Source organism: Notolabrus celidotus, chromosome 9 (genome assembly GCF_009762535.1).
Source record: "Notolabrus celidotus isolate fNotCel1 chromosome 9, fNotCel1.pri, whole genome shotgun sequence".
NCBI classification, from domain to species: domain Eukaryota; kingdom Metazoa; phylum Chordata; class Actinopteri; order Labriformes; family Labridae; genus Notolabrus; species Notolabrus celidotus.
The window spans coordinates 29,109,419-29,137,310 of NC_048280.1; the positions used below are offsets into that span (position 1 = coordinate 29,109,419).

Genomic DNA, 27,892 nt, shown 5'->3' on the forward strand with positions numbered 1-27,892 from the left:
TTGATAAGGTTGGATTTTATTCCGAAAAATTCCTTTCAATGTTGGTACAACAAGAAATGTTAAATATTTTCTCCCAATTTTTCTGCATAATTTTTTTTGAAAATGCAGCATAGTTGAGTTGTTTGATAAGAACAGGTGAAATCCCTAACTAAAGCTTTATGAGTTATGTTACTAATTTTATAAATACTTATCTGAAACTTCATTCAAACCTCAGAACACTTACAAACCTTCTTGACAATCAATGAATACATATTTTGGCATTTCACAACATATAATTGCATAGTTTCTTTTGGTTCAGATATTACGGGGCTCCAGAAGATCTAAACAATAAAATGAAAAGAAAGTTTGAAAGAAGGAGAAAAAAGAAAAACACCATGAATACTGTTAACAGTGATATAAAGAGGCAACTTAATATTTCCACTCTTTAAATAAATCTTGAATCAAACTTAGAGTATGAACTGTTTGTTGTTGTTTGTTAGTTTAATAGACTGTAATATTTTGATTTAGTGAAGAGTGGGAGTTCCAAAAAATGTGCCCCATGTAGTTACTTATAAAAGTAGTTCCTTATATGTCTATTGATGTTGGTGCATTTATAACTTTTAATATAAACCCCACTTACAGAGAGAAATCATTTTGTCAGTGGTTCTTCTAAATCTTGGGGATAAGTATAACTGTAATACAATAAGTATATGAATTTGTATTTACCACATATGTTTAACCAATAGAAGTTCTTTGTATATCTCAGGAAAGTTTGAATGCACTTATGATTCTTAATAACTTAGAAGTTGGGAATTTCCCTTTTGTAAGTCAGTAAAAAAGATAATACATGTCAGTCAGTCCACTTTTATAAAGATGTTTTTCTTCGACAGAAAGATTCATTTTTCCATAAAATTTTGTTGTGAGGATAAAAGTTGTGTATAAAACACAGTTATTCTGAAATAAGAACCTGTTGATGGAATTTGGACAAATTCTTTTTATAGTTCTGTAACATAATAATTAAAACAAAACATGAATTGTACACCAAATGCTACCTTCAAAATATTTAGTGTTATTATATTCCAATGGGAAACTCTTAAAACATTTTTACTTCAAACTAAAATTCAGATGCATAAAGTCAGGCACTTCAAGGCACCTTCTCCTTTTCAGTTGGCTAAAAAAAAATGTTTTAGCCACCTATTGAGTACACGGGCATCTTTGATTGCGTTGGTTTGTTTGTCTTGGAGTAATTTCCTTTTAGCCTTGTATCATTTTATTTGTTGCTGATGTGTTTTGTCTCTCTTCTTTTGTGATGCACTTTGGGCTGCATGCTTGCATGTATGAAAGGTTCTATATAAATAAAAATGAATTGAGTTGAGTTGTTATGTAGTTTTAATTTGATTTATTTTTCTTCTCTTTTTGTTGTTGTTAATCCAAGATTTTTAACTAAAAGTTAAGGAAGATGTAAATCCGAGCCAGCCCTAACCGACTTCATGCCCTAGGCAAGATTTTAACTGGTGCCCCTTGTATTGTAACCAACTACTACAACAATCACATCACATATACACTTAAAGACAACTGGCACACAACTTTATGTTTTACAGGTTTTATTTACTTTAAAATACAAATTACCTCTCAAAGAACATTAATGAAACAACACTGATATTTGGCAGGGGAGAAAATATAATTTCAAAATATAATGTAGTAGTAGCAGAATTTATTAAGTCATTAAAAAAAACAATAATTGTCACAGTGCAGACACTGTCAACAAAGCAACAGTAATGCATTAAGTGATGAGCACAATGCTTATTTAAGCCGACAGCTTCCAACGTGTAAAGAAAACAACAAAAACAAGTAAATCAAGAACACTTAAAGACTTCAAAAAATGATTTGCAATACCATTATTTCTGAAAACCAAAAGTGAATCACAAGCTTTTTTTTATTTCAAATATTTTTATTGAGTTTTCAACACATATGACAATACAAAAAACAACACACACAGATACAAAGAATAATAGGACAGAAAACACCGGGGTTGGGCGGTAATGTTCTACATTGCCACAGATGGTACTGTATTGTGCAAAACAAGGAAGACGAACAGGTCTCTGTGGCAGTGATAGTAGTACCTGACATAGTGCAATAGCCCCCCCATCCCCAGCTGTCCTGAAAAATTAAGGCGTAATATTTAAGAGTTCATTTGCAGCGCGAATCACAAGCTTTTAAATGTTAACTGGCATCATTCCGCAATTTAATCCAAAATTAAATTAGATAAAAAAATAGTGTTGTTCATAATATCTTCAAATTTTCTTAATAACTCATAGCGGCGCCCCATATGGACGGCCGGCGCCCCTAGCATTTGCCTATAATGCCTATGCCACGGGCCTGTCCTGATGTGAATTAAAATTGTTTAACAACAGATTATTATCCTTTATAATTAAATGCTATGTGATGAGCAAGCTTTAACGACAACGATATTTTCAATATCCTGTTCCCGGTGTTGCGGATGTTATTTTTGTTCAGGCGCTCCTTGGACGGACCCGGGTCCTCAAACTCTGTATTTTGAAACCGTCGCGGTGAGAAGACACCTAGCAGCTGTAGCCGGGGAGAGAGGAGGAGGTAGATACGGCACTATTTTATTTAAAAAACCTCAACTAATGGCTCTCTACATTTAACTGTGGTACATGGCTACAATGTTGGCTGCTGTAACACTTCGATAACTGTATTCTTACCCCACGTGTTGACGTCTGCTTTACGAACCGGCGGCTTGATGTAGCCTCTTGCTTTGCTAGTTGGCTAATGTCTGTTAGCATGCTTGTTAATATCAGCTTCCCTGGGAGGCATTTTGGGGATACTTTCCTCTATATTGGCTTGCCTCTATCATTATCGGACAGTGACATAAATAGGTGACTTCATCGTTTTTAAATTGGTTGTTGTTTCTAATGTCTTGAGATTCACAGTGTCTTCCTGTGGGCTTGCCCGATACATGCCTGATCAAGTTGGCCTACATAGAGGGGACTGCACAAGCACGATTTTTAATTGGCAGAGAGTTTATACCGACAGTACATTTATTAACGTTAATTTTAATTCCACACTGGTCCATCTGTTTTTGAAAGTAGACACTAGTTTACAAGGGTTCCGTTTCCTTGGATTAGTCACGTCTTTTACAGGAGACCATGATGCTGCGTTCAAAACTTCAGGAGAGTCCGTAAATTTACAAGACATTCTGAAAATATAATTTGAGGTGCTCTCTGTCTCTACTGTCTCTTGACAATCAAAAAAAAAATACTTTCATGGTAGTACAAAACAGCTCTTTGTTTAAATAACTGGAATTTCCTCCAATATTTTTACTAAGATGTTCTTCTTGAAAGAGGAAGAGTGTATTTAAAAAGAAGGGCGAATTTGGCCATAATTTAAAGTTACTGTTGGTGTACAAAATGTTGCTTTTTTTCTGCTGGGTTTGGAGAAAAGGTCATAATGCCCATCAGTACTTATCAGTAAGTGGAGTAATTTGAGACCATTGCGAAATCTCTGTGTTTTCCAATAAGATAAGATAAGATATACTTTATTTGTCCCCCGTTGGGGGAAATTCTTTTGTTACAACACAGGACAGGGGAATACAACAATGTACTAACATAGTTAAAAAATATAATAACAACAATAATAGCAATGACAAGGGTAAAATAAAATAAAAGTAAAATAAAATATGGCAACTATTACAGATATATACACACTATGTACATTTCTATCTGATAAATAGGTAAGTTATTGCACGATAAAAATTGCACCAGGTTATTTAAAAACAAACATACACAGTATGAAGAACAGTGCGATTCAGATGGATACAGTAGTTATTTGTGAATGTGCCAAGTCACATAGTAACTTCCATGTAGTGTAATGAAAGATGAGCACAGCTGATTAACGGGACACAGCAGTGCTGGTGTTGAACAGTCTGATTGCAGATGGGATGAAGGACCTGCGGTAGCGCTCCGTCCTGCAGGGTGGTAGTCTCAGTCTGCTGCTGAAGGAGCTGCTCAGGGACCCCACAGTCTCATGCAGGGGGTGAGAGGGATTTTCTATCATGGATGCCTTTGTATCAAGCAATGTTATTATTTCCCTCGTTCCCGTTATGACGAACCAATCATAACTAATCTCCAATCCTCTGTCCTGATTGGTTAAGGACGGGCTGTACTCCACCTCTGATCGGTTATGAGTCCGGCACTATCATGATGACTGCTGAGCTGTCCCACCAGGCTCAGGAATCACCTTAGCCTTGCACACGCTGGTCTGTGTTGGGGGGATAAGAGGAAATCTGGTTGGGAGGGATAGTGTTGACATTTGAAGTCCCCCTCTCTGAACATATGTTTACTCTGTGACTACCAACAGCAGCTTTAAGAAATAAAAACAGGTGTATAGTTTACCCTTTGTTGTTAGGACCAACAAGTATTTGTCAATAAAATTAAATGATAGTATTAAAAATCCCATTCTACAATAAAAACAACAAGACGATCAAACAAAAAAATAACAGAAAAACAAACAATTAAATAAAAATAAAACACACACATCTGTGTAGCACTCTAAATTACATATTGCTATGGTCATCCTTTTGTGCAATTATGTTGTGTGATTAAAAGGCATCTTTGCTCTTTTTTAAAACTGTGCAAATAAATAAACAATCAAACAAACAAAAACAATCTCAAGTAGTCTCCACCTTTCAGGTTTCCCACTGATCTGGAATGCAACTTGAGCCCTCCCTTGAAACTGCGCATGCGCACAACATGTTGTAAACAATGAGACTCTTCCAGACCGTCTCCAGCTTTGTGTCTCTCCAACAGTTTACCAGTGCAAAACTAACAACGTGTTCTCAATCCTCCGCGTATATTAAATAAACATGTTCTTCGGTAAGTACAGGGAAACATTCGTTACAAGATGTCATCACGTACTCTTTAATTTAGTCATCACCACGAAGACGTATCACATTTGTTACAGCCTGAAAACCCTCCTCGAATGACATACTTGGGCGTGACAGCATGCGAATGAACCGACTATTCTGTTGTTTTTTAACCCAGTTTTTAATTTAATCTATTTTCTGTAATATTCCGGCCCAAACTGAGTGCTTTACTCAGTCTAGATTTCATCCGAGCGGTTTCCCTCCTGCTAGCTTTGTCAGGCTCACTCCCCGGCTGCTAAAGCTGACTTATCTATTAGCATGCTAGCTAGCAGATGTTGTGTCAAATAAATGTGGTTTGTCCTGTTGTCATAAGTTAGGTCATTAATAGGTCCTGAAGAAGCATCTGCATTGATGCATCTGCTTTTATTGAACCTATCGTTGTGAAAGAATGTGCAGCTGTTATGCACACATGAGTTCTGGAATAAATGTGTGCATCCTACCTGGACATGCTTGTTGTTGCATGGAATAGAGTTATTGTTCATACTAGTCGGTGTTATTGTTCTGAAATTTACTGTAGTTTTCTGTTCTATAATGGGGATTGATACCCCTTAATGTTAATGCCCCATGCATGCTCTTGAGTTTCATTATAGATCATTATTGTGTCATGAAAGAAAATTTGATTTAGGGGGGAAAAAACACATTTATTTGACAATCTTTTTTACATGGAAACGTTCATGTTGTTTTAATGATTAAACACTAATTGATCCTTAACATTTCCAAAGATTGACCAAGGAGGATACTTGAAATGGACATCCCTAATATAAAGAGATGTACCTTATTTGTTTTAATATTTAATACTTTCATTTGGGAATCGTTCACTTTTCGTTTCTCTATAATTGTTAGTTATTTTTGTGCGGCCATTTTTTAGTGGGGCTGAAAAAAAGTGGGCAGAGTTTTTATTTGAGTTACAATACACCTTAAAAATGAAAAAGGATTACTTTGTTTACAAAGAAATATAAGAGAAAAAACATATAATGCAACTGTCCATATCTGAGAATTGCTATAAAATAATAGTTATTTAAATGTTGAGTTCAATCCAGTTTGCCTGAAAATCGTTAGAGAATCGTGAGTGAATCGTATCGTGAACCAAAAATTGGGAATCAAATCGTGGTTGAGTGTATCCTTACATCCCTATTATTAATGAGGGTGGTCATGTAAGAGTAACTCACGACTCAATCTGTCATCTAATGCCAATGATCACACTAATATCACGATACAGTGATTCTACAGTAGCTGATAAACAGCAGGACAATCATATAAAGATGCATCAAAGTATCAAATGAATGGAGCGTGGTTCAAGATTAATTTCATTAGTGCCTCTTCAAAGGGTAACAAAGTGTTGATGCAGTGAGTCTATTTAGAAGTAATTCTCTTCAGAATGTGTTCTTATTTTTGAATTCACAATTCATATTTGGTGCCAGCGTTAAGGTTACTGTATTACACGAGTCCCAAGTCAGGAAGATGGTATATAATCACATCAGTGTTTCGTCCCATCCCCTAAATATTAAGCTAGTGTTACTCACTGAGCTAACATCGTCATTTATGACAGAGTTTCACCAATATTATAAATATATTTCTATTATTCAAAGGAAACTCATCTGATGTAGAAGTTATTGTATTTTTAAATTGTGGTTGTAATTTGAAGGAAATTGTAGTGGAGCTGTTTGAAAGTGAAACAAATAAAAGATAAGATATTACTTTATTGATCCCCCCGGGGGGGGGGGGGGGGGGGATTCAGTTGTTACAGCAACCCAGACATAAGTACAATCAAGAAGAAGTTTCAACAAGTAAAATAAAATAAGTAGATAGATAAAGATAAAATACAATTTAGATATATACAATGTTACAAATGGAATATAGATTAAATAGCAGTAATTACAGGCAGTATTATATAAAGACCTGATGTTTTCATGACATTCATTTTACTAAACAAGAGTTGAATAATTGTTCCTTCTAACAGTTGGACTACTAATTCAGGGTAAAAAAATCCCTTCTATTGTTTGTTTTAAAAAAAAGTATGCTTATTGTAAAATTTCCTAACATGGTTGTTTTTCAGTTTATGACCTTACTGTGGTCGTTTTTGCTCGTGTGGCTGAAGTGTATGTTGTGGTTTTTTTGCAGGGAGCTGAAGCATGGAGGCAGTTCTGAGCAGGCTGCGGGGGCTGAGTTCTGATGAACTGCGGGAGGAGTTTGCTCGAGCAGACGTCAAGTGCGGCCCCATCACAGCGACCACCCGAGCAACCTTTGAGAGGAAGTTAGCCCGAGTCCTGGCCGGGCCAGAGAGCAGTACCCCTGAATCAGAGAACAGCTCTTCAGCAGACGTCTCCGGCAGTGCCGCCTGCGTCGCAGAACATGCCAGAGCTACGTCATGTGCAGCGGCAGTTCCAACCACCTCGGCTGCAACAAGCAGCAAGCGCTCTGAGACTGCCAGTGAAGAGTTAGACTTTGGGTACGGTGTGGGTCTGAACCCTCCAGAGGAGGAAGAAATCACGGTTAAAGGCAGTAACTCTCAGTCCAAAACAGAAACACCTTCAAAACCAGCACAAGTGTCCCCAACTTTTTACTATGGAGTGTGTCCGCTGTGGGAAGACGTTCTGGCCAGAAACGGTACGACAGACTCAGCTTTTACTTTCAGTGTGGTCAGACACTTTTCAGTATTATATACAAAGAGTTTATGAAAGTTAAATCACGGCTCAGGAAAACTTGCTGGGTGGTTTTGAATCTAGGTATTACTTGAAAGAGTTAATCAGAGTGTGGGGAAAAAAACACCTTGTAAACATGACTAACCTTATTTTCATCATTCCAGACACTACATTTGACATAAAGGAAAATAAACAATACATTAATGATCTCTATAAATGGAAGTCTTTCAAAGACATTTGAAAATCTTGTAAAAATAAAAACAAATGTGTCACTGTTCAGCTCAGTTTTAGTTAAATTCTTAGATCCTAGATGAATAAGTGTAATTATAGCTTAAAGTGAAATAAGTCTATACCAGAAACACTTTATTTAGTGGTGAGCTTTAAGATAAGAGCAGCTGTAATTACTCTCCTGTATTCAACATGAAATGAGATCCAGGCTTATTAACATGATAAATGTGTTGATTCTATTTTTCTTTGTTTTTAACTCAAAATATTTCTTAAGCAGTAGTAGACATTGTTTCTCTAAGTTCTGTTTTTTTTTTCTTTAATTTTTAAAATGTTTTAAATGATATTTCTGAGTACATTTTGGGTGTCTGGTGAGCTCGTGATTACAGTGCAGACAGATACATACACTGTCATCATGCTTTGTTGGTTCCATTAAAGAGTATCTAAACGATAGCAATACATTCAATAAATAAAAATGTTTAAGGCCGAGAAGAAAAAACTAAAATAAAGGGAACTCATGATTTTTTATCTTCCCAAAATGAATCAATTTGTGCCCCTTTCTGTCAGCTTCAGAAAAAAACGCAAAACTCATTTTAGACTGACTTGAGGCCAACATTAGAAAAAGAGGATCATGTTCCCTTTTGTTAATCTCATTTTCTGTGTGGTCTGTTTCATATTTGTTTTGGGAGAATTTGCATCCACATGTGTTAAGTGGATGAAAACATTTGATGTTTTTATTTCTAGCACAGTAGAGCTGCCTGATGTCTCTGATGTGGAGTATTGATCTAATTCTAATCTTGAGCTGCCTCAAAAATCAATGCTGATAATATCAATCAGACAGAGCAAGCTTTTATGATAACTGCAGCAGCATTAGTTTCTTTGTAGACCTTCAGTAGTGTGTTCACTGTTCACAGACAGACTAGACAAAAAAAAAAAACACAAATTCAGAAATAACTAAATTCTGAAACTACAAGTTTTAGATAGTGTTATCCCCACCTACCCCCCAGACCCCCTTCCTGACCTTGTTAAGCGAACTTGGGTTTTTTGAAAGGTGCTCTATAGATACCAGTTATTATTATTATTATTAGAAAGCCACATTGATGATGCACATTAGAATGAAACCATAACATGTTTTGATTTAAATGTTTTTTTCTGTCTGCAGAAAGAGCACACGTGTACGCAGATAAGAAAGATGCCCTTCAAGCAGTGAAGATGATGAAGGGAGCCCGCTTCAAGGCCTTTCCCAACCGTGAGGATGCTGAGAAGTTTGCTAAGGGTATCTGTGACTATTTCCCCTCTCCAAACAAATCTGCACCCTGTGTCTCTCCAGTCAAACCTGGCCTGGTCCTTAGTAAAGGTAAGAAGATGAGCTAAAGTGAATTGTTTCCTCTAAATTGAATTCCTTCTGTTACTCAAGGCTGTTACTCAGTCTTAATATTGTTGTCCTAAAGAATGATGCATATGTTTTGCATGTCTGCCATTAGAAGACATGCTTTCATCTTTAGAAATAAAATGTCTTTGTTGGCTCTCATTCAACTTGCATTGTCTGAGAGGTGGCAGACCTTCTAAGTAAGGCCATTTATCAACAAGAATCATGTAGTGTCTTTTTGACTACTACTTTTTTTCTGCCTTTTATTGAAGAGCCCCGAATGAGCTTATCATAGCTTAATAACGTGTAGTTAAGTGGTGAGATATACAGTTCTCTAAATGAATCAGTATCTGAGATGTAATATAGAGCCAGCAGATAAAGTAACAGGTGCACAGGCCACTCCAGCCTTGAGTGATATTTTGCCTTTCCCCTCCACAACAGACAACATGGAGGTTGATACCATCAACCGGGAGAGAGCGAACAGCTTCAAGAGCCCGCGCACCCAGGACCTGACTGCCAAACTGAGGAAAGCTGTGGAAAAGGGAGACGAGGTGGCCTTCAGCGAGCTGGTGTGGAGCAATCCACGATATCTCATCGGCTCAGGGGATAATCCCACTATAGTGCAGGTGAGGACAGACGGTGATCATTGTTACCCAGTTTCCCCAAACACAGGATAAATAAACCTGGAGTCAAATGGAGAGGTAGTCATGTTTGAGCTTGTTGTGGTTTCTCAAACTCTGTGGAAACTTTTTGCTATTAATAGCTGTGCATTACCTTACTTGGAACATTTTTACTTGTTGATACATAAACGTCTTTTCTACACCCACACCAACATTTAGTTTGAAGCTCTTTCCAAGCTTGGAGCTCCTTATATTAAGACACAAATCTGACCTATTGTATGAGTGAATATCTGCTCTGAAAATACTACTTTTTAAAAAAAAACTTTCACTATTGGATCAGTCTTTGGAAGTTGGAATTTAAACATGCAAATTCACTGCTTCTGTAATACACTCCAAGTGTCTTAAGCCCTATTCATTGACATATTAAATAAGTTAGATCTAAAGCAGGTAAAGTTAAGGTCAAATAGTGCCTGTGGACTAAATGACGCATCTTTTCCTGCTAACAGAAGACTGATCAGTTCTCTTTCCTGTGATTAGGAGGGCTGCAGGTACAACGTCATGCATGTGGCAGCAAAGGAGAACCAGGCAGGAATTGCTCAGCTGCTGCTGGACATCTTAGAAAACCCAGAATTCATGCGCCTCATGTACCCAGATGACCAGGAAGTCATGCTGCAGAAACGTATCCACTACATTGTAGATCTATACCTCAACACCCCAGATAAGGCTGTGAGTTTTTCTCCAATAAATTCTCAAACTTAATTGAAAACATATCAAATGGTCTGTTTTTAAAAAATCTGCTCCTGTCGTCATGCTTCAGGGCTTTGAAACACCGCTCCACTTTGCCTGTAAGTTTGGATGTCCAGAAGTGGTCAATGTCCTGTGCTCGCATCCTGACATCGCTAAGAACTGCAAGAACAAAGATGGCCAGAAGCCTTGTGATGTAAGCAGGTTTTATTTTTTAACCCTTTATTCATCAACATTTACATTCAATAAGAGTCTTCAGTGTCGTCCAGGTTGTCTTCTCTGGGGGGGATATTACACTGAGTTGCTCTTAGTGTGCACACATAGATTTGTCCACAAACAGCACTGCTGACATTGTGCCAGTCGTTGCAGAGGGAGGTGCAGTTCTCCTTACTCAGATTTTGAAGCTGTGACCTTTAAGCTTGCTTTTTAAATCTTTGGCAACAATCACTCAGTGCGTATTGAAGGCTAAACATAGATGAGCATGAGCAAATTCTTTCCCCTGCTAATCCAGCAACAGTTTTATGTTGTCCCCAGTACATACATCTCCAATTGTTCTTTTTTTTTTTTTTTTTTCCTACAGCTTATTTGTAGCAGGAAAAACAAAACTCAAGAAGTGAGGCAGAAGATATGTGACTATTTGGAGGGTAAGAGAACACACTTTCTTGATTATTATTATCATATTTTGTTAGTTTTCAGTCATATTACCTGATAAACACACGCTGTTTCCATTCAGCTCTTTCAGAAATAGAGCAAGAGAAGCTGAATGTTACGTAATGAATCAGGTTGTGCAACACTGTTTGATGTATTTATAATTTGATTGACAGCACCATATGCAGATGACATTTATACACCTAGAAAGTTTTGTTGTGATGTCCACTACCAACTTTAAATCTGATTCCCATGTGTGACACCTCTGTGAAAATGATGTAGCTGCTGTTCTCTAAAGCTCTGAATCAAAGTCTCATCTATTCTTCATGAAATCTAATCTTAACATTGCCTGTTGTGTCACAGACCGCTGCTACATCCCTTTACTGAGAGCCACAGACAACACCTCTCAGCCCGTCATCGGTGCTCTGTGGTCACCTGAGTCCTCAGAAAGTGTCTCACATATGCAGTGGCATTCAAGAAGCCCCAAGGATCCACTGATGACCGTCACAGCCTTTGCGGGCCCGCTGAGCCCCTCTAAAGCAAGTTCCTTTCTGACTACCTGTCTTTGTTTATCTTAGTCCATCAAAGCATCATTTCATGGCATTATTTCAAACATTTAGTGACAAAAATATATTGGCCTTCAACTGCAGGCGGATGATTTCCGTCGGTCCTGGAAGACTCCGCCCAGAGACCGGGCCGAGCTTTTCCACCACATCTTCAAGTCGGATCCTGACCGTGGGGCAGAGAGAGTGGGCAGGTACGTCCAAAACCTCACTCTGTTTATTTGATCGACATGTTTTCATGAAGATATTGTGACTCTGCTGAACGGTTATACAACTGGACTTCAAACTGTCAACTTTTATTTATGAAGATAGCACACTCAAGCTCATAGAACATGTCTCTGAGGAGCACAGAAATGCTGGGCCATGTACCACACACTCTGGCCTCAGACACTTTTATTAATGTTGATCAGTGTTTCTCAGTGATAGGCCTACCTTTACTGTTACTGGCAAAAACATGGTGGACACAATAACAATTCATCTCTGTGGGTAAACACAGAGTTTAGATTTAAGATTGTATGAGAACATCAAGCTAGGAGAATCAGATTAGCAGCAAACATGGCGGAGAAGCACCTCATCCTCCTGCAGGAGTGTGTATTTACACTGTTTATTTGATTGTGTAGCAAATATTTGATGTTCCTCAGCTATTTTAAAATAGTGACTACAATGACTGACCAATGTCTGAAAGTTACCAGCTATCAATCAATGAATCAGACTTTATTTATAAAGCGCTTTTCATACAATGACATTGTAACACAAAGTTATGTACATTTAAACAACTTAAAATAGAATAAATTAAGAACAAGATATTTTTAAAAAGACCTCCCCACCCCGACCCCAAACCCACCCCACAATCCTAAGGTTAAGAACACAATATATTCAACAATAATGATAAAAACAATACAAATAAAATAAATAAAAAATAAATAAGAAGTTGCTGAATGAACTGAGGAAACACTGTCATGATATCTTGATCAGGAAACACTGGAGGTAAAATAAGATGGGTAAAAAAACTCACCAAAATAAAATACATTTCTGAGATAATAAAACACTAAAATATTAAACCATTAAAAGAAAATAGGATGCTAGACTTAAAAAATAAAATTAATTAATACAATTGAATAAAAGTGACTAAAATTTGAACCAGATAATACATAAATAAATAAATAAAACTAAGTTAAAAGTTAAAGTGCTAAGATCCTTGCTATTCATATGAAGTGTTTAGGCATCAATAGTTTACTCAAGCTCCATCCAACACAAAGAACACCAGTGTGACTAATACATCCAGACAAAGCTGAAGTGAGAAGTGTTCTGACTCTATACTTAATCTATTATCTGCAGAGATCTGGCTCATGGGATGGGCCACCCATGGTCAGAGTACTGGGACTTCCTGGACAGTTTTGTTGATCTGTCATCAGCTGAGGGGCTCCGCAAACTGGAAGAGTACCTGAGCAAAAGAGACTTCAGCCCACGAGCTCAAGAAGAGACCGGGGAGAATGAGACCAGCAACAGGTTCAGAACCCCCTCTCCAGGTACTTTGCCTGCATAAATCAGGGAAGCTACAAGTTCTAAAGAAATGTACAGTTGCATTATGGTGAAGAAAGTTCTCACACTTATGTCGTCTTGTCAGATATCAAACTGATGTTCAAATCAACATACTATGTGTGATAAAGATCTGACAGATCAATGTGATGATGAAAAGTTTGAAGTCTGCTGTGGTCATTTCTCTCTAATCACAGGCAAGCCGAAAAAGTTCTGCAACTCCATCTCTGTGGGTGCCTTCCTAGATGAGGGTGATGACATCAGCCTTGAAGAGATGAAGAACAGGCAGAATGCAGCTCTCACCAGCATCACCTCCTCAGCTGCATCCAAGGACGGTCTAAAGGGAGCAGTGGGCGGCCATGAGTTTCACATCCTGCCCATCGCGCTGCACCACCGCGGAGCCGACCTGATCGAGACAGCAGCCGAGCAGGACCTGCTATGCTGCTGCGACGACGGCCTCCTGTCGCCTGGTGTCGTCTGCAAAAACGGGTTGTGCTCCTCCTCCAGAGATAGGACTCACAATGGAGACAAGGTGACTCCCCGCACTTCCCCATCCTCCTCCTGCCTGCTGTCGCCCATCTCCAACCTCATGGTGGAGTTTGAGCGCATGTCCCTGCAAGAACCTGTAGATAGCCACACCAGCTGCAGAGAAAGGAGGAGCAGTGGTGGGAACCGGCACCGGGATGTCCAGGACCCCTTCAGCTCCTCCTCCAACACAGACCTGAGCTCCGGGCTGAACCGCCTTTCTCTAGGTCACAGCAGTCAAGATGGAGAGGGCGTAGAAATGCCAGGCTGGAGAACGGATGGAGGAGAGACGGAGGGAAGGCGCAGCAGCGGCAGCTCAGAGGAGTACTTTGAAGCAGAGGAGAACCTGGAGGTGCTGGGCAGGACTAGGGGGTCAATATCAGGGGGGCGCAACTTCTGTGCCAGGTCCAAGTCATGGGACCATGGAGGGAGGGACCTGAGCAGCTCAGGATCCTCTGGGTCATCCTATAAGTCCTTGGATAACTCCAACGAGTTCCTCCCAAGGACCCCACCGCACATTAGAAGAGGACTTTTTATTGACGGGTGAGTCAAAATGCTTTCTCTGAGTGCAGGAAGGTTTTAGTTGAGACGGATGAGAATTTGGGAAGCTGCCAGTTCTTTAAAGGTTTGATAACCTCCACCTGTAAACTTACAATAATATATTATGGATAATGTATATAATACTAATGATATATTGCTGATTATTTATTTGGAAGGCTGCAGGGACAATGCCATTTACATGATCTTGTGTTTGCAGGGATTCACCAACCAAGTTGGACCGAGAGGTCTTGTCGGCCATAGAAGATGTTGACATCGACACTCAGAAGTATCCCAGCATTCAGAAGTGGAAGAGCACAATAAAGTCGTTCCCTGCATCAGACATGCAGAGGTAAGTGGATTCAGCTGCCATGTTTTTGAAAGTGCATAATATTCTCTCTTACTCCTCTGCTGATTTTACTGTTGGTCTATGATGCTGACTTGTCCAGAAAAAGGGAGTTGTTTTTTGTTTTATTGCCTCAGATTGTCAGATAAAAGTTAGGGTTTTGGGTTTTGGGTTAGGGTTAGGGTTTAGGTTTAGGTTTTGGGTTTTGGTTTAGGGTTAGGGTTAGGGGTTTAGGGTTAGGGTTAGGGTTAGGGTTAGGGTTAGGGTTAGGGTTAGGGTTAAAGGTTGAGAGTTTAGGGTTAGGGGTTAGGTTAAGGTTAAGGTTTGGGTTAGGGTTAGGTTTAGGGTTTAGGGTTTAGGGGTTAGGTAAATACCAGATTACATTTAATTAATTTGTTGCTTGTCCATGACATCTTTTTTGTAATATGATTGTTAGTAAATAAATCTTGTAAGTGTAACCACTAAATGATTTTGGTTTGTTGTCTAGCTGGCCCAGCCCTGCGGTGGTAAAACCACGACTCAGGATGCAGCATCAGACTCCCGGTTCGCCGGTCAGCGGCATGATGTCTCCCACCGGTCGCTTCAGCCCTGCCCGGCACGCCGCCTCACCAGATTTCAGCCCCAGCCGTTACAGCCCTGCCAATGCTAGCTACATCCAGCGCATCCGCCTCAAGCACTTAAATGAGCCACCGGTCTAACTGCCGACTTCTGACCCCCCCCCCCCACCAATATGGCCATACCCTCTCCTGACCCCTCCCTCCCCTCTCCACTTGAAACCCAGCTGCACCCAGGTGTCTGCACCAGAGCTCAGAAACCACATACCTAACAGAAATATGCACAACTGTCTGGAAGATTTGTATTAATGTACGGTACTACTCCTCTGTAATACAGGAATCCTCATCACGTTGGGTTGTGATGTACACTCAAGACTTTAAAAAGGAAAAAAAAGAAACCGTGGTAATTTATGTACTGTATGGGTGTGGACCATGTTGAATTGACGGTAATGTTATTTGTGGCCAGTGTGAAGCACCTGTATCATAGCCTGAGTCAACTTTTTTGAATATTGTGAAAACAAGCCGCACTCCCCAAAGTTAGCTCATCACAAAAAGCTTAGTGTGGAAACCTCAAAAGGATTCTGTTACTAAAGATGTTCTTAAAAAAAAGTCAAATGTCAATATTTTAAAAGTTATTTTTTGTATGTTGGTCAGTAGCACAAAAATGTAATGTTTTTATTAACGGTGTTAAAACCGACTGCCATTTCCTATGTTTTCCTCAGTTCAGGAATTGCCTTAATTTTCTGAAGTGATGGACCAGTTCTCTGTCAGTGTGGACTCTCTCTAGCTCAAACACAAATATCTGGAAATGTCGACCTCACTGGCCGCGTCGTCGCTCAGAGGATTATGGCAGGCATGGTTCAAATACGACTGAGAGCTTCCATGATTTTATTTTGATCTCTAATAAATACATGCATACATTTTCCATTTTTTCCCAGTGGTTTCTGGACATCTCTCGACGTCTCCTTTTTTTTTGCCTCCACTGGCAGCCTTAGACTGTGCAATTTCTTATTTTGTTCAGAATATCTTCCATTCACAAGCATCTACCAGAGTTTAAGTGTGAATGACAAAATGCCAATCAGTGAAGGTAAACTTGGAATTCACCTTCTCAGAGCAAAACTGTCAAAATGCCCACTGAGATCAATTTAAAGCTGAAACGAGTGATTTTCAACCACTGGGGGCAAAAAGACAAAGCTGAGCAGCAACAGAATATAAGTTAATTATTAGAATATTACGGCCATCTTGTTAACAAAACTGCCTTATACTTATGAGAATTAGCTGAGATTTCCACAGTTTGGTGTTGATTCTTAGTCACACAGTTCTCACTACTTTTTTCACTTTACAATAAGTAGCTGACTGAGCGTTGATCTCAGAACTAATACTTAGTCGAGCTTTAATGCCCTAAGTGTTAAGAATTTTAAAGGTGGTTACAAAAATGTCAAATGGAAAACTTGTGTTCTCATGGGAGCGTTTTTCAGTTCTCCTGGACGTGTTACATCTGATGGTGGGATGTGAATGTGTAAAAACCTGTCGTGTGAACTAATTTGTACCTTTGGGATGGAGTTACTGCTGTACGAGGGCTTCTCCGATGTGTAAAGGACAAACAAAGCCAATCAATTGAAAATTTCAGATTGCCACTTGGTCGGTGCGAGAGAAACACGTTCTGAATGTACATTTTTTTGTGAACCTTTATCCGAGAGCACAAACTACTTCACTGAGAAGATTGTATCGTCATCCGTGTGCTCTCAGGTGACAACAGAACAGATCATATTCTGCTCTCTGAATGTTTATGAATGTGGAACTTTGCAAAAATGCACCTAAAAACTTAAAACATGCTTCTTGTGCTTTTAGCATTCTGTGCTTTCTTAAATCTTATCTTTCATGGTGAATTCTCTTTTAAGTATGTCTAGACCTCATTTGCTTTCAACTAATCAATAAAACATCACTCCTACCTTACTGTGTGTGTGATCTGTGTGGATACATCTCACTTCAGGGAAGAGCTGCGACGGAAGCCGAGGGATTTACAATTTTATTTACTACAGCTGCACCATACAACACAAAGTCTTCACTTCAGTGTCCTAAAGTGACACGTCAAGTTGAAGCACGATTTGCATTTACAACAGCGATACAAATACAAATTGTTTTGGTTTAAAAATCAGTCATTTGTAAAAATCCTCAGTTACATTCAGAAGGACTTACTATGCAGCTGTTGATTACTTCTGCTGGCGTTCTATGGCACGGAAGTAATCTCAGCCACAGTCTCTCATTAAATGATGGTAGTTTGATTACAAAATAACACCACAAGTAATTTTCAAGACACTTAAGGAGAAGTCTGCATTGACCCTGCGACCGACTGACTGGACGTTGGACTGTCTGAGTCCCAAAAATTTGCAGCGCGTTTGGCCATCAGGTCCTTGTAAGTTTATCAGGGGGCATGAATCCTGCATCTCCCAGACTTCTGAGGGCCACACGGCCACTGGGACGGATAGTGAGCCATGTGATGCTGCCGTTGTTCAAGCCAATACGTAGCCAGCCCTCTGGAGGAAACTGCAGAGCCCTATGAGAACAAAAGAAGACAGAGGCTGGTGAGGATGTTAATTAATGTAAAGATATAATGCACATCATTCACAAAACATGGATTCATGTCAAATTGACGTCAAAAACAAGCTCATGACTGTCTGAAGCTTCATTCATATACAAAGTTGTAGTGATGTAAGGATTTATCGCAAGTCAGTAAGAAATCGATACAAATAAAGGTGGATTAAAATTGATTCAACAAAATTTGAATCGGGATATTATTAGTAAAAGTTTTATTTTTAAAAAAGTTATATTTTTTGGCCTTTTTGCCTTTATGTAATAGGACAGCTAAAGAGAGACGGGAAATGTGGGGACTAGAGAGTGGGGGAAGACATGCAGGAAATAGTCGACCGGCCGGGAATCGAACCGGCGACCCCTGTGACGCGAACTGTAGCCTCTGTACGTGGGGCGCTTAGACAGCTAGGCCACCAGCGCCCCCGGATATTATTTTTAAACAGTAGAGGGCGCTATTTGCATTTCACTCCACTTGTACAACATCATGAAGTCTCTTGCGCTCCTTTCTTATGGACTTAAGGACTAAAGGACTTATGTCTCAGCAGGATGCAGAAAAACTCGTCCATGCATTTATCTTTAGCAGACTAGACTACTGTAACGGGGTCTTTACAGGACTCCCTAAAAAGTCCATCAGACGACTGCAGCTCATACAGAATGCTGCTGCTCGAGTCCTAACAAGGACCAAAAAAGTAGACCACATCACTCCAGTTCTTAGATCTCTACACTGGCTTCCTGTCTGTCAGAGAATAGACTTTAAAATCCTGCTGATGGTTTATAAAGCACTGAATGGTTTAGGCCCAAAATACTTTGCTGATCTGCTACTACTTTATGAACCACCTCGACCTCTGAGGTCATCAGGTACTGGTCTGCTTTCAGTTCCTAGAGTCAGAACGAAACATGGTGAAGCAGCGTTTAGTCATTATGCACCACATATCTGGAACACACTCCCTGAAAGCTGTAGGTCTGCTCCAACTCTCACCTCTTTTAAATCAAAGACTAAGACTTTTTTATTAGCCACTGCCTTCCTATCTTAGATTATTTTAACCCACTTTAAATTAAAATTTTAATGTAATTTTTAATATATTTCTAATTTTCCTTTTCTTTTCTGTTTTATCATATTTGTCATTTTAATTGTGTTCTTTTATGTCTGTCTGAATGTCTCCAATGCTTTTAATGTGTTAATGTAAAGCACATTGAGTTGCCCTCGTGTATGAAATGCGCTATACAAATAAAGCTGCCTTGCCTTGCCTTGCCTTTCTCGCCACTTGCTGAGTGGGGGTGTTTTAAGTTTAAAGCATGTTTCAGAATCAGCTGACTAAAGGTGTTGCGAACAGCAGAGACACTCAGCTGGGGACTGATTATGTTCACATGCTTATTTTCTCAATAAGAACGAGTAGACAGAAAACTGGACACTGTGAGTCCAAAATATGTTTCTGCTCAGTTGTCCTGTTGCAGTAAATCCACATGTTGAAGTCTGAGTCTTTGTTCCATGACCATGCGTCCACAGAGATTATTTATAAACCTGCTCCTCATGTTGAGATTCAGCGTGTTTAACATTTTGAACACCTCAATATGATCCCTAGCTCTTTAATACTGTCAGTTATATACACTGTGTCGTGAAGGAACATTTGATTTAGGGGAAAAAACGCATTTGGCATTATTTTAGACATGGAAAACGTTTATGTCTTTTTTAATGATCAAATGATAATTGATCATTAACATTTCCAAAGATCGATCACGGAAAATACTTGAAATTTACATCCCTAATTTAAAGAGATGTACCTTATTTGTTTTAATATTTAATACTTTCATTTGGGAATTGTTACCTTTTCATTTCTTTATAATTGTTCTGAAATTTTCCAACAAGGTAATTTGTATGGTCATTTTAGTCTTTTTGCAAGGTCCTGAAAAAAAGTGTGCAGTGGTTTTATTTGAGTTACAACACACCTTAAAAATGAAAAAGGATTACTTTGTTTACAAAAATATATATAAGAGAAAAATATATATATCGTGAATGAATCGTGAGTGAACCAAAAATCGTGATTGGAATCAAATCGTAGATTTAGTTTATCCTTGCATCCCTACAAAGTTGTCATTCAAAGGAGCTTTCTTTAAGAATTTAAGTTTCTCTTTAATCTTACTCTTATTTTTAACAGATAGTCCTGTCAAAAATCAAACAGTTTTAATAAAAACTTCAAACTCAAACATCCCATTCATTCTCAGAACAAATATTCCCTTTATATTCCCCCCCAAAAGTGTTTACTGTAAAATAATCTCAAAGCACACATACTCAATAAAAACTCATTTAGAAAAGCAGCAGTATAAACTAAACAGTTACACAAAGCATGTAGGCCACACTCAGCCTCAGCTGAGTCACAGACCGACTTAGACAGCGCAAACAAACCTGCAGACAAAATAGCGGATGACATTGGCGTGACACACGATGATCTCGTAGCTGTCCTCCTTCTGCTTGGGGTCAGCGCGGTGGATGTAGCGGCGGAAGGCTGCCTCAATGCGAGCTCCATCTTCATGGTACTGCTGGAGGATGGTAGAGAGGTTGAAAGCTGACTTTGTCACATGTTTAGGCTCTGTTTGAACCAATCAGTCGTACAGTCAATACATGATGCTGCTGCGCATTGTGGGGAATGTTTGAAGAGCTTCATTTCAAAATCAGGCCCACTGTATGTTAAATAGCTTCTAAACTAAAGACTACTCTGCTCTCTAGGACATATTTGTGGGTTATTAAAAGTTGTTTAAAAACCCAGTTAATGACAGAGGCCTTAATGAGCATTATGTTTGCATGGATTTCTATTGGAATGTTCCACTAATAATCCTGTTTTAGCAATTTAGAGCACTCAAATTATGCACAGATAATTAACAGGATTGCTGCGACCAATTTTCTTTATGACCACCTCTTTGGAGGGAGCTGAGTCAATGGATTATCCTCAGTCACCAGGACAGGGTTTCAAGAGAGCCACAAATTGCAGCTTTTTGTAGCATCCATAGAAAATATAATGATCATCCTCGAGGCTAGATAACAGTGTTTTAACCCTCCTATTATCCTTGGGGTCAATTTGACCCCATTCAATGTAACGTCTCTAAATCAATGACGAACATAATTTTTTGGCTTTATATTTCATGACTTTTCCTAATTTAATGGGGACAACTGGGAAAACATAAAATGAAAATGTTGATATGTTCCAACTTCCTGTAAAAAAAAATGTACGCATGGGTGTTGCTTGGGTCAATTTGACCCCAGGCTGTTTTAGCTGTATAAAACAGAAGAAATATCAACATTTTACACACATTTTTTTTGGTTGTTTCGGATGATATTGAGGTCACTATAACCAAGGACACTTCTGTATGTGACTGCATGAGCTGGGATCGAACCACCAACCTTTATATTGAGATATAATATTTCCAGCCACCATGTCTCTAAAGACATTCAATGATGTGTCCTGTGTCATATGTTTTGATAACATAGAAACAAGGCAGGGCCGACGAGAGCATGACAAACCTGCAGCAGTTTGATGTTCTGTTTTACAAATAAAGTCCTTTTAAATGCTTTAAATTATGTTTATGCATGAAATATATTTCATTTAAAGGGCTATTTAGGTAGTCAACAAAGAAACACATGACACATAAACCTGGGTAACAATCAGTTTCTGGGGGTTTAAATTGCTGGGGTCAAATTGACCCCAAGGATAAAAGATGTTCGTAAATTTGAGGGTAACAGGAGAGTTAAATTTCTGCAAGTCAGTAACTCAAAGCCTTTAAGTCCCTAACAATTCAATTTTCAGCTGCATTGTGAAGCCAAGTGGGATTGAAATGATTGAACTACCACAAAAACAGCCCCCCCCCCCCCTGGCTGGTAGACCTCTTTAAATGCTGGCATTTAAGAATTTCACCTATCACCCATTCCTGTTTCAATGCACTGATGTATTAGCTGATTTCAGAAGCTGTATCTTAAACAAGCACTAAAAAAAACAAAAAAACACCTGCTCAGACATGCGGGAAGCAGAAAGTGTCCTAAGTAAGTGTATACAAATGCACAACAGCCAGCCTGTGGCCCACTATACAGACAGAAATTGTAGCTTCTCTCACCACAGCATCAGGCTTCCAGTGAGTGACGGGAGGAACCGGCTCGATGGGTGCACCCTCTCTCAGTAAATCACAGCTCAGCAGCTCCACTCCTAGACCCGTAAGACATACAGAAAAAAATTAAATGTTAATATCAATTTGTGATGGTCAGAACTCTCCTGTACACTATCTATGTTGCTTGTTAGGAAAAGGGAACTACATACTAAAAAAGAGAAATGAGATTTGAGCAATAGAGATGGACCTTCTGAGCAATAATATTACTGAGGAGTCACTGAGAACTAGTCAACCACTCTTCAAAGAGCCTGAACTGTGTCATATACAGTGTGAGTGTTACATCATTTCAATCTTGATACGAAGTTCTGATATCTGGAGTGTCTTACATGCAAGCCATACAAATATGTATAATTACAGAATTACAGGACTTGTTCACAATGTTGTTGTCACACAGTTACAGCTGCCAAAAATGTGATATTTTCAAGGCTGTTTGTCTTTGAGCTCATTTGAGTGTCTATCCCCAGGACTGTGGGGAAACAACTGCCTGGATTTTGGTGAGAGGGCTCCGACAAGGAAGCACCTGATACGTTCTTCCTGGTAGACATACAGGAAGAACTGTTTGAAGGACAAGGTGTCATGGTGTTTTTCAAGTCCAGCAGCCTGTTGCACCAGCTGTGCGTAAGTTGTGTTCTAAGTTAGGGTGTAAAGTCCTCACTAAACCACACGTTGAAACTAGTTGGTTTGTAACTGAAGTTGTGTCGTTGTTTGGTTTCACCACAGAGACGTGAGGTTCATCTTGACTAGTAGACCGTAACGTCCAAACTAACCAAAACATTGTCGCAAATATGACGTTTACACTTTCAGCTGCCAATCAGAGAAAAGCACCAATTTTGATGCAGGCGTCATTACATTGTTATCGTTCATGCCTAATCGTCTCTGAACTGACTAAGAGCTGAAATAAACTTCCGCCATTACTGTCGCAGAACAACAACAGAAGGTATGTAGATCTTGATAAAGTGTCATAGTAAGGTGATGACTATAGCCTTCACAGTGTCTTTAATAACAGTGACACCGAGTGGGAAAATGATCAACTACAACATACGTTAATACGTAAATCTTGGTCATTATATTTTTCCAAAGGATGTAATCTCTCATCCTACCTTTTAAAACGACGCCCCATGGCAACCAGTTTTCTACAGAGGACTTTACACCTACTAGGAGCTAAGTGTAAGAATTAAGTTGTAACTTAGGCTGACGCTTGAACTATCTCAGCTTGTGCAACACACAAAACTTTAGTAGTGTAAACTCCATCCTAAATGAGAAATTACATTCAAACAAGGCTACGTTTGAACTTACACATAGCTGGTGCAACAGGCTGCAGGCGTTTACCATTTTTATCAATGTACACATCAATAGAATGTGAAATAGTCTCTCTTTAAAAACGTATGATACGTGCAGAACAGACATGATAATGTGAAGTACGGTCTAGGCCTGCTCATTTTTAACGTGCCATGAGACCGTGTTTGTTAATTATTATTATTATTATTATTATTATAATAATAAGCCTGTTAGCTGACTGAACTAATATTTTGAAGAAAATCTTGCAGTTTTAAATATGTTAATCCAGACACCAAAGAATCCCATGTTACATTCACATGTTTTTAACAGTAAATATTCTTATGAACTCAAAGCTCAGATCAGAAATAGAGCAGCACTGCTTGATGATGAAGTTAGAAATGCACATAAATGTGAGAGGACAGAGGACTGATTCCTAAAGACCTTTTTGATCTAGTTTGTAAAGTGTTAAAGAGTTCCACTACAGCTTTAAAACAGTGCCCGTTTGGCTCAGTGGTTAAAGTGCAAACCCCATATACAAAGGCTCCAGCCCTCGTTGCAGTGGTCCCTGGTTCGATACCTGGCCATGATCTTTTGCTGCATGTCACCCCCCTCTCTCTACTCCTCACATGTCCTGTCTCTCTTCAGCTGTTTTATCAACAAAAGCCAAAGCCTACCAAAAGCTTACAAAGAAATTCAGCATTGTACCACTAACTTAAACTTTCATTTTGGTGTTAGTATCATAATGAAACTTTAGTCTGGAACTGTGCGCGATGATAGAATCAACCTCGACTCTTCGAACCCGATTATGTTCTGTATCAAGTACCTGACAGGTGTTTGCTGATGATGTTTGCCGTCTCTGTGGCCCGGGCCATGCTTGAGTGGATCAGAACATCATACTTCAGTCCCAACGCCGCCAACCGCTTCCCTGTTAACTCAGCCTGCTCACGACCTGGAAGTGGAGACACAACAGACACTTTAACAAAAGGCAGCTCATCAGAATTGCTCGTTGTATAATCTTGAGCAGGATAAAGGTCAACATTGTTCTTTCAACAACTGCCATCATTGTGGGTCGCTCCATGCTCTGACATGTAATCACACTTACACACACAGAGGCTAGTTCAAATCACTTCTCTTTATTTCTCAGCTGAAATGACTCTTAAACTAGTTTTCCGGGTGACATATGATAAAACAAACAGAAGCACCTAATGGGGTGAGGATCCTCTCCTTGTCGCTGTTCCCGCTCAGGTTGTACTGGGAGTGTCTGATGAGGAGGATGTTTCGTGTGGCTTTAGGTTTGCCATTGTCCTGCTCAGAGCTGGGGTCCTCAGCTGCGTTCTCCTTCTTCTTCCCATTAGTCAGAGCAGACGGGTCCCTCCTGGACAGAGATAAGACGAGGTGATTTTCAGATTAGAGGTGGCTTTGTCTCACATAGTTAGCTTGAAAGATAATCCCGTGCTGGCTAAGCTATGATTTAAGATGATGGCGAGACTTTGAAGAACTCATTTTGAATAACCCTTACACCAAACTCACAATTTAAAAATGCTAATTATAGTTGAATGGTGTGTCAGCTATGTTAGGGATAATATCTCACAAATCCTTGTGGTCCACTCTTGACTCTTGTCTGCATACAGAATCAAACTGAGGGTTTTTCAGTCCGACATGTGTTTGATCACCCTTTATTTCAATCCAAGTAGTAAAAGTAGGATTCATACAGCTCTGCTCTCGATCAGTTCTTTGTACCAGACCTGTAAAAAGTAATCCATGCCTTCATATCGACCCACCTTTGATTACTGTCACTTGTTATACTTGGGTATCACTCAGTCTTGTTGTTCCTGTCCACAAGAGGTCCAACATGCAGCAAGAGTTTTAACAAGGTCAATATAGAGGGCTCACATTACTCCCACTCTTGCCTCCACACACTGGCTGCCTGCAGAATAAGTTTAAACATCTTGTCATCTGTTTACAAGGCATTCAATTCTTTGTCCCACTGCTAATTCACTTTGTCAAGAGAATTGAGATTGACTGACTAAAGACTTTCATCTGTCCAGACTGAGATCCAGAGCCTTTTCTATCTCTGCCCCAAAACTGTGAAATGTGTTCACCCACCACCACCTGTCCCCACTATTTCAGGGGGGTCAAAAATGTGGCCCACGGGCATAAAACCGACCCCGCCAGAGGTTCCAATCCGGCCCACGGTACGACTTTGCAAAGTGGAAAAAAATTACAGAGAAGACATTAACTGCAGTTTTTCAATAAAAGTAACAAAATAATCATTTTTACCTTGTTCATTATTACAATCTCTGTTATTTTGCAGTAAACATTTCACTATGTGTCGGGTGAATGGGTAACCTGTGTGTTTGGTGTGTTCGCAGCTGGTTTCGGGGCTTAAAGAGTAAAATATTCGACCCCACTATGAGACTCATCATGGTGAAAAAATACAACAGCTGTTTTTGTTCAAAGATAATTCATTACATGTGAACATTTACAGAATGTACTTGTACTTTTTTGCACCAAAACTGAGGGAAAATGTAGAGTTGTTGTTATTTAAAGGTTATTATGTTATTATTTTACTTGTCCGGCTCCCTTCAGATCAACTTGGGCTGTATGTGGCCCCTGAACTGAAATGAGTTTGACGCCCCTGGTTAAGATGTTCAATAGTTATGATCTCCCACTTCTGCTCATTAGCTTTCAATTGAGCATAAGTGACCCAGCTCATTACTAAACCAAATGATGTAAATCACTCCGGATCACTGTGGTTCTGTGTAGAGTTCCTTAAAAATGAAACAGACTGACTTTATTCTAAAGATCTGTATGTGTTTCACAGAGATTTGGCGTGGCGTACTAACACGGAAGGACAAACATGGCAGGGATTAAATGGTACCAAGCGTCCATACATGAAACAGTGGAGACACAGCTCTCTCGATAACACCTACTTATCCCAGTTGAAGTCCCAGGAGTGTCCGGTCGGGGCTGGTGTGTGGCTGGCAGGTGTCCACGCCGGCTGAGCTGCCCTGAGGACGGTGAACTTCGACCAGCGACCGGTCACATCACCCTGAAGCTCACCGAAGTATCCCCGGGAGTCAGCGGCGGCAACAGCGAACACAAGAGCGGCTGAGCCTCCAGCCAACCCGCATAGAAGTTTCAAAGTTTTCCTGGACGACATCCCGAGAGACGCCGAAGAAACCAAGAACGGCTAGCTAATTAGCAGAGCTTATCTGATTCGCCGTTCATAAGGCGAAACGCTTTCTCCTCCAAACGAATATATGGCTTTCTTAGGTTGAACGGAGAATCACTTTTAGTTTCCTCCCCAGTAAGATGAACAAACACACCTTAAATAGCACAAATATCTTCGGTTGGTGGCTCCTAGCTCGATACTGAAACCATAGTCGGCACCATGCTCGGTACAAGAGATGCAAGCTAATCTAAGCAGGCTCCTACAAACATTACGGTAGCCGACAGGACTCAAAACACATGGCATTCGCTATTCGTATACGTGGTGACATATGCCACACGAGGGCGCTCTAACCCGCAAATACAAAATCAGAATCAGTTTTATTGGCAAAGTATGAGGATACATAGGAATTTGACTTTGTATTATTACTTTTATTGTCAATGAATAGACTGATTAGTTGACATGATACATTTTAAAAATTAGACAATAGTAGCATAAACACGTAAAACATTAAAGCTTAGACCATTATTCACAGGCACATGGATACAAATACATTTTAAAAATTGAATAGATAGATATACTTCATTTCAGACCCATAGGTCCATATCAGCACAAGAGTAATATAAATGATAACAAAATAAGTAAAATACATGTCCAGCAAGAAATAAAAAGATCATATGACAACAGTTTAGTTTCATTTATTTTGATTAGAGCATAGAAAGGCATTTGTTCCAATGTTTCCAAAAGCAAGAAAAATACCTTGGGTCACTTAATCTGGGCTGAGTGAGCCCCCTTTCAAATTTCATTTTCTGATTCAGCTTAGCGAATCTTGGTGGTATACAATGGAGAATGGGAAGGTACAGAGATTAATTTTTGATTCAGGCTCCTTCAAGAGATGGATGGCTTTAGTAGTTATAGTATTTACAAATAATTTGAAATGGTTAAAATATACATGAAGAAAGGGCACAACTGATTTGGTTATGAAGAACTCAACACACCCACAGAAGAAACCAAAGTGAGTCACTTTAAGACCATTTCTGTTTCTTGGGCTCAACTTTCATTCAAATAGATTTCTTTGAATCCTCTCAAGAATTATAACGAATGGGCTACAAGAGTATATATTTTTAATTCAGACTTTATCTTGGTTTGGTCATTTTTCTTATTTCTAGTCGTAAACCGAAGGAAAGGGAATTAGTGCCACTGAAAAAAAATTAAGGTCAGTTTCTTTAAAAATGATTATTATTATGAGAAAAAAGTCAGAATTCTGAGAAAAAAAACAGAATTATGTCTACTTTTAGTCTGAACTGAAATCAGTCAGTGGAAACAGGTATATTTTTTCAAAGAGTCTCACTTTGAAAATATCCAGAATCCTCACTAATATGCTACATTTCCAATGGCTTTTATTTTGAAATTCCAAATCAGGTGTCGCTGCAGTTTGGCAGCAACTCATTGTAAGGTT

At 39.3% G+C, this 27,892-nt stretch overlaps 2 protein-coding genes across 6 annotated transcripts; one reads left to right on the top strand and one right to left on the bottom strand.

Moving 5' to 3' along the window:
- Positions 1 to 2,470: 2,470 nt before the first annotated feature.
- On the top strand, positions 2,471 to 16,166 carry ankle2 (ankyrin repeat and LEM domain containing 2). Of its 2 annotated transcripts, none has more exons than XM_034692186.1 (13): positions 2,471 to 2,592; positions 7,046 to 7,531; positions 8,954 to 9,148; positions 9,602 to 9,786; positions 10,318 to 10,506; positions 10,598 to 10,720; positions 11,105 to 11,168; positions 11,536 to 11,711; positions 11,823 to 11,929; positions 13,074 to 13,264; positions 13,472 to 14,342; positions 14,557 to 14,688; positions 15,170 to 16,166. In XM_034692186.1, the coding sequence occupies exons 2-13, from the start codon at positions 7,057 to 7,059 to the stop codon at positions 15,378 to 15,380; spliced, it is 2,919 nt and encodes a 972-aa protein (XP_034548077.1). In that variant the 5' UTR covers positions 2,471 to 2,592; positions 7,046 to 7,056; the 3' UTR covers positions 15,381 to 16,166. The 2 variants fall into 2 exon arrangements, with proteins under 2 accessions (XP_034548077.1, XP_034548078.1); XM_034692187.1 differs by lacking the exon at positions 2,471 to 2,592 and adding an exon at positions 4,751 to 4,874.
- Positions 16,167 to 17,247: 1,081 nt separating this feature from the next.
- pgam5 (PGAM family member 5, serine/threonine protein phosphatase, mitochondrial) lies at positions 17,248 to 26,729 on the bottom strand. Of its 4 annotated transcripts, none has more exons than XM_034692192.1 (6): positions 26,195 to 26,729; positions 24,464 to 24,636; positions 24,085 to 24,210; positions 21,933 to 22,021; positions 20,233 to 20,363; positions 17,248 to 17,793 (listed from the first exon to the last, which is right to left on the bottom strand). In XM_034692192.1, exons 1-6 carry the CDS (start codon positions 26,422 to 26,424, stop codon positions 17,643 to 17,645), a joined length of 900 nt encoding a protein of 299 aa, XP_034548083.1. In that variant the 5' UTR covers positions 26,425 to 26,729; the 3' UTR covers positions 17,248 to 17,642. The 4 variants fall into 4 exon arrangements, with proteins under 4 accessions (XP_034548083.1, XP_034548082.1, XP_034548080.1 ...); XM_034692191.1 differs by having other exon boundaries at positions 20,233 to 20,366; XM_034692189.1 differs by having other exon boundaries at positions 21,933 to 22,027.
- Between the last annotated feature and the right edge of the window lie 1,163 nt (positions 26,730 to 27,892).

Bases quoted from the DNA above. Each gene is read 5' to 3' on its own strand.
- ankle2 (XM_034692186.1), top strand. From the start codon at position 7,057: ATGGAGGCAGTTCTGAGCAGGCTGCGGGGGCTGAGTTCTGATGAACTG. The intron at 11,930-13,073 runs GTACGTCCAAAA...TATTATCTGCAG, and splicing joins GGGGCAGAGAGAGTGGGCAG to AGATCTGGCTCATGGGATGG. The intron at 14,343-14,556 runs GTGAGTCAAAAT...TTGTGTTTGCAG, and splicing joins AGAGGACTTTTTATTGACGG to GGATTCACCAACCAAGTTGG.
- pgam5 (XM_034692188.1), bottom strand. From the start codon at position 26,424: ATGTCGTCCAGGAAAACTTTGAAACTTCTATGCGGGTTGGCTGGAGGC. The intron at 20,367-21,932 runs GTGAGAGAAGCT...ACCATCCTCCAG, and splicing joins ACTGGAAGCCTGATGCTGTG to CAGTACCATGAAGATGGAGC. The intron at 17,794-20,232 runs GTTTGTTTGCGC...TTGTTCTCATAG, and splicing joins ATCCGCTATTTTGTCTGCAG to GGCTCTGCAGTTTCCTCCAG.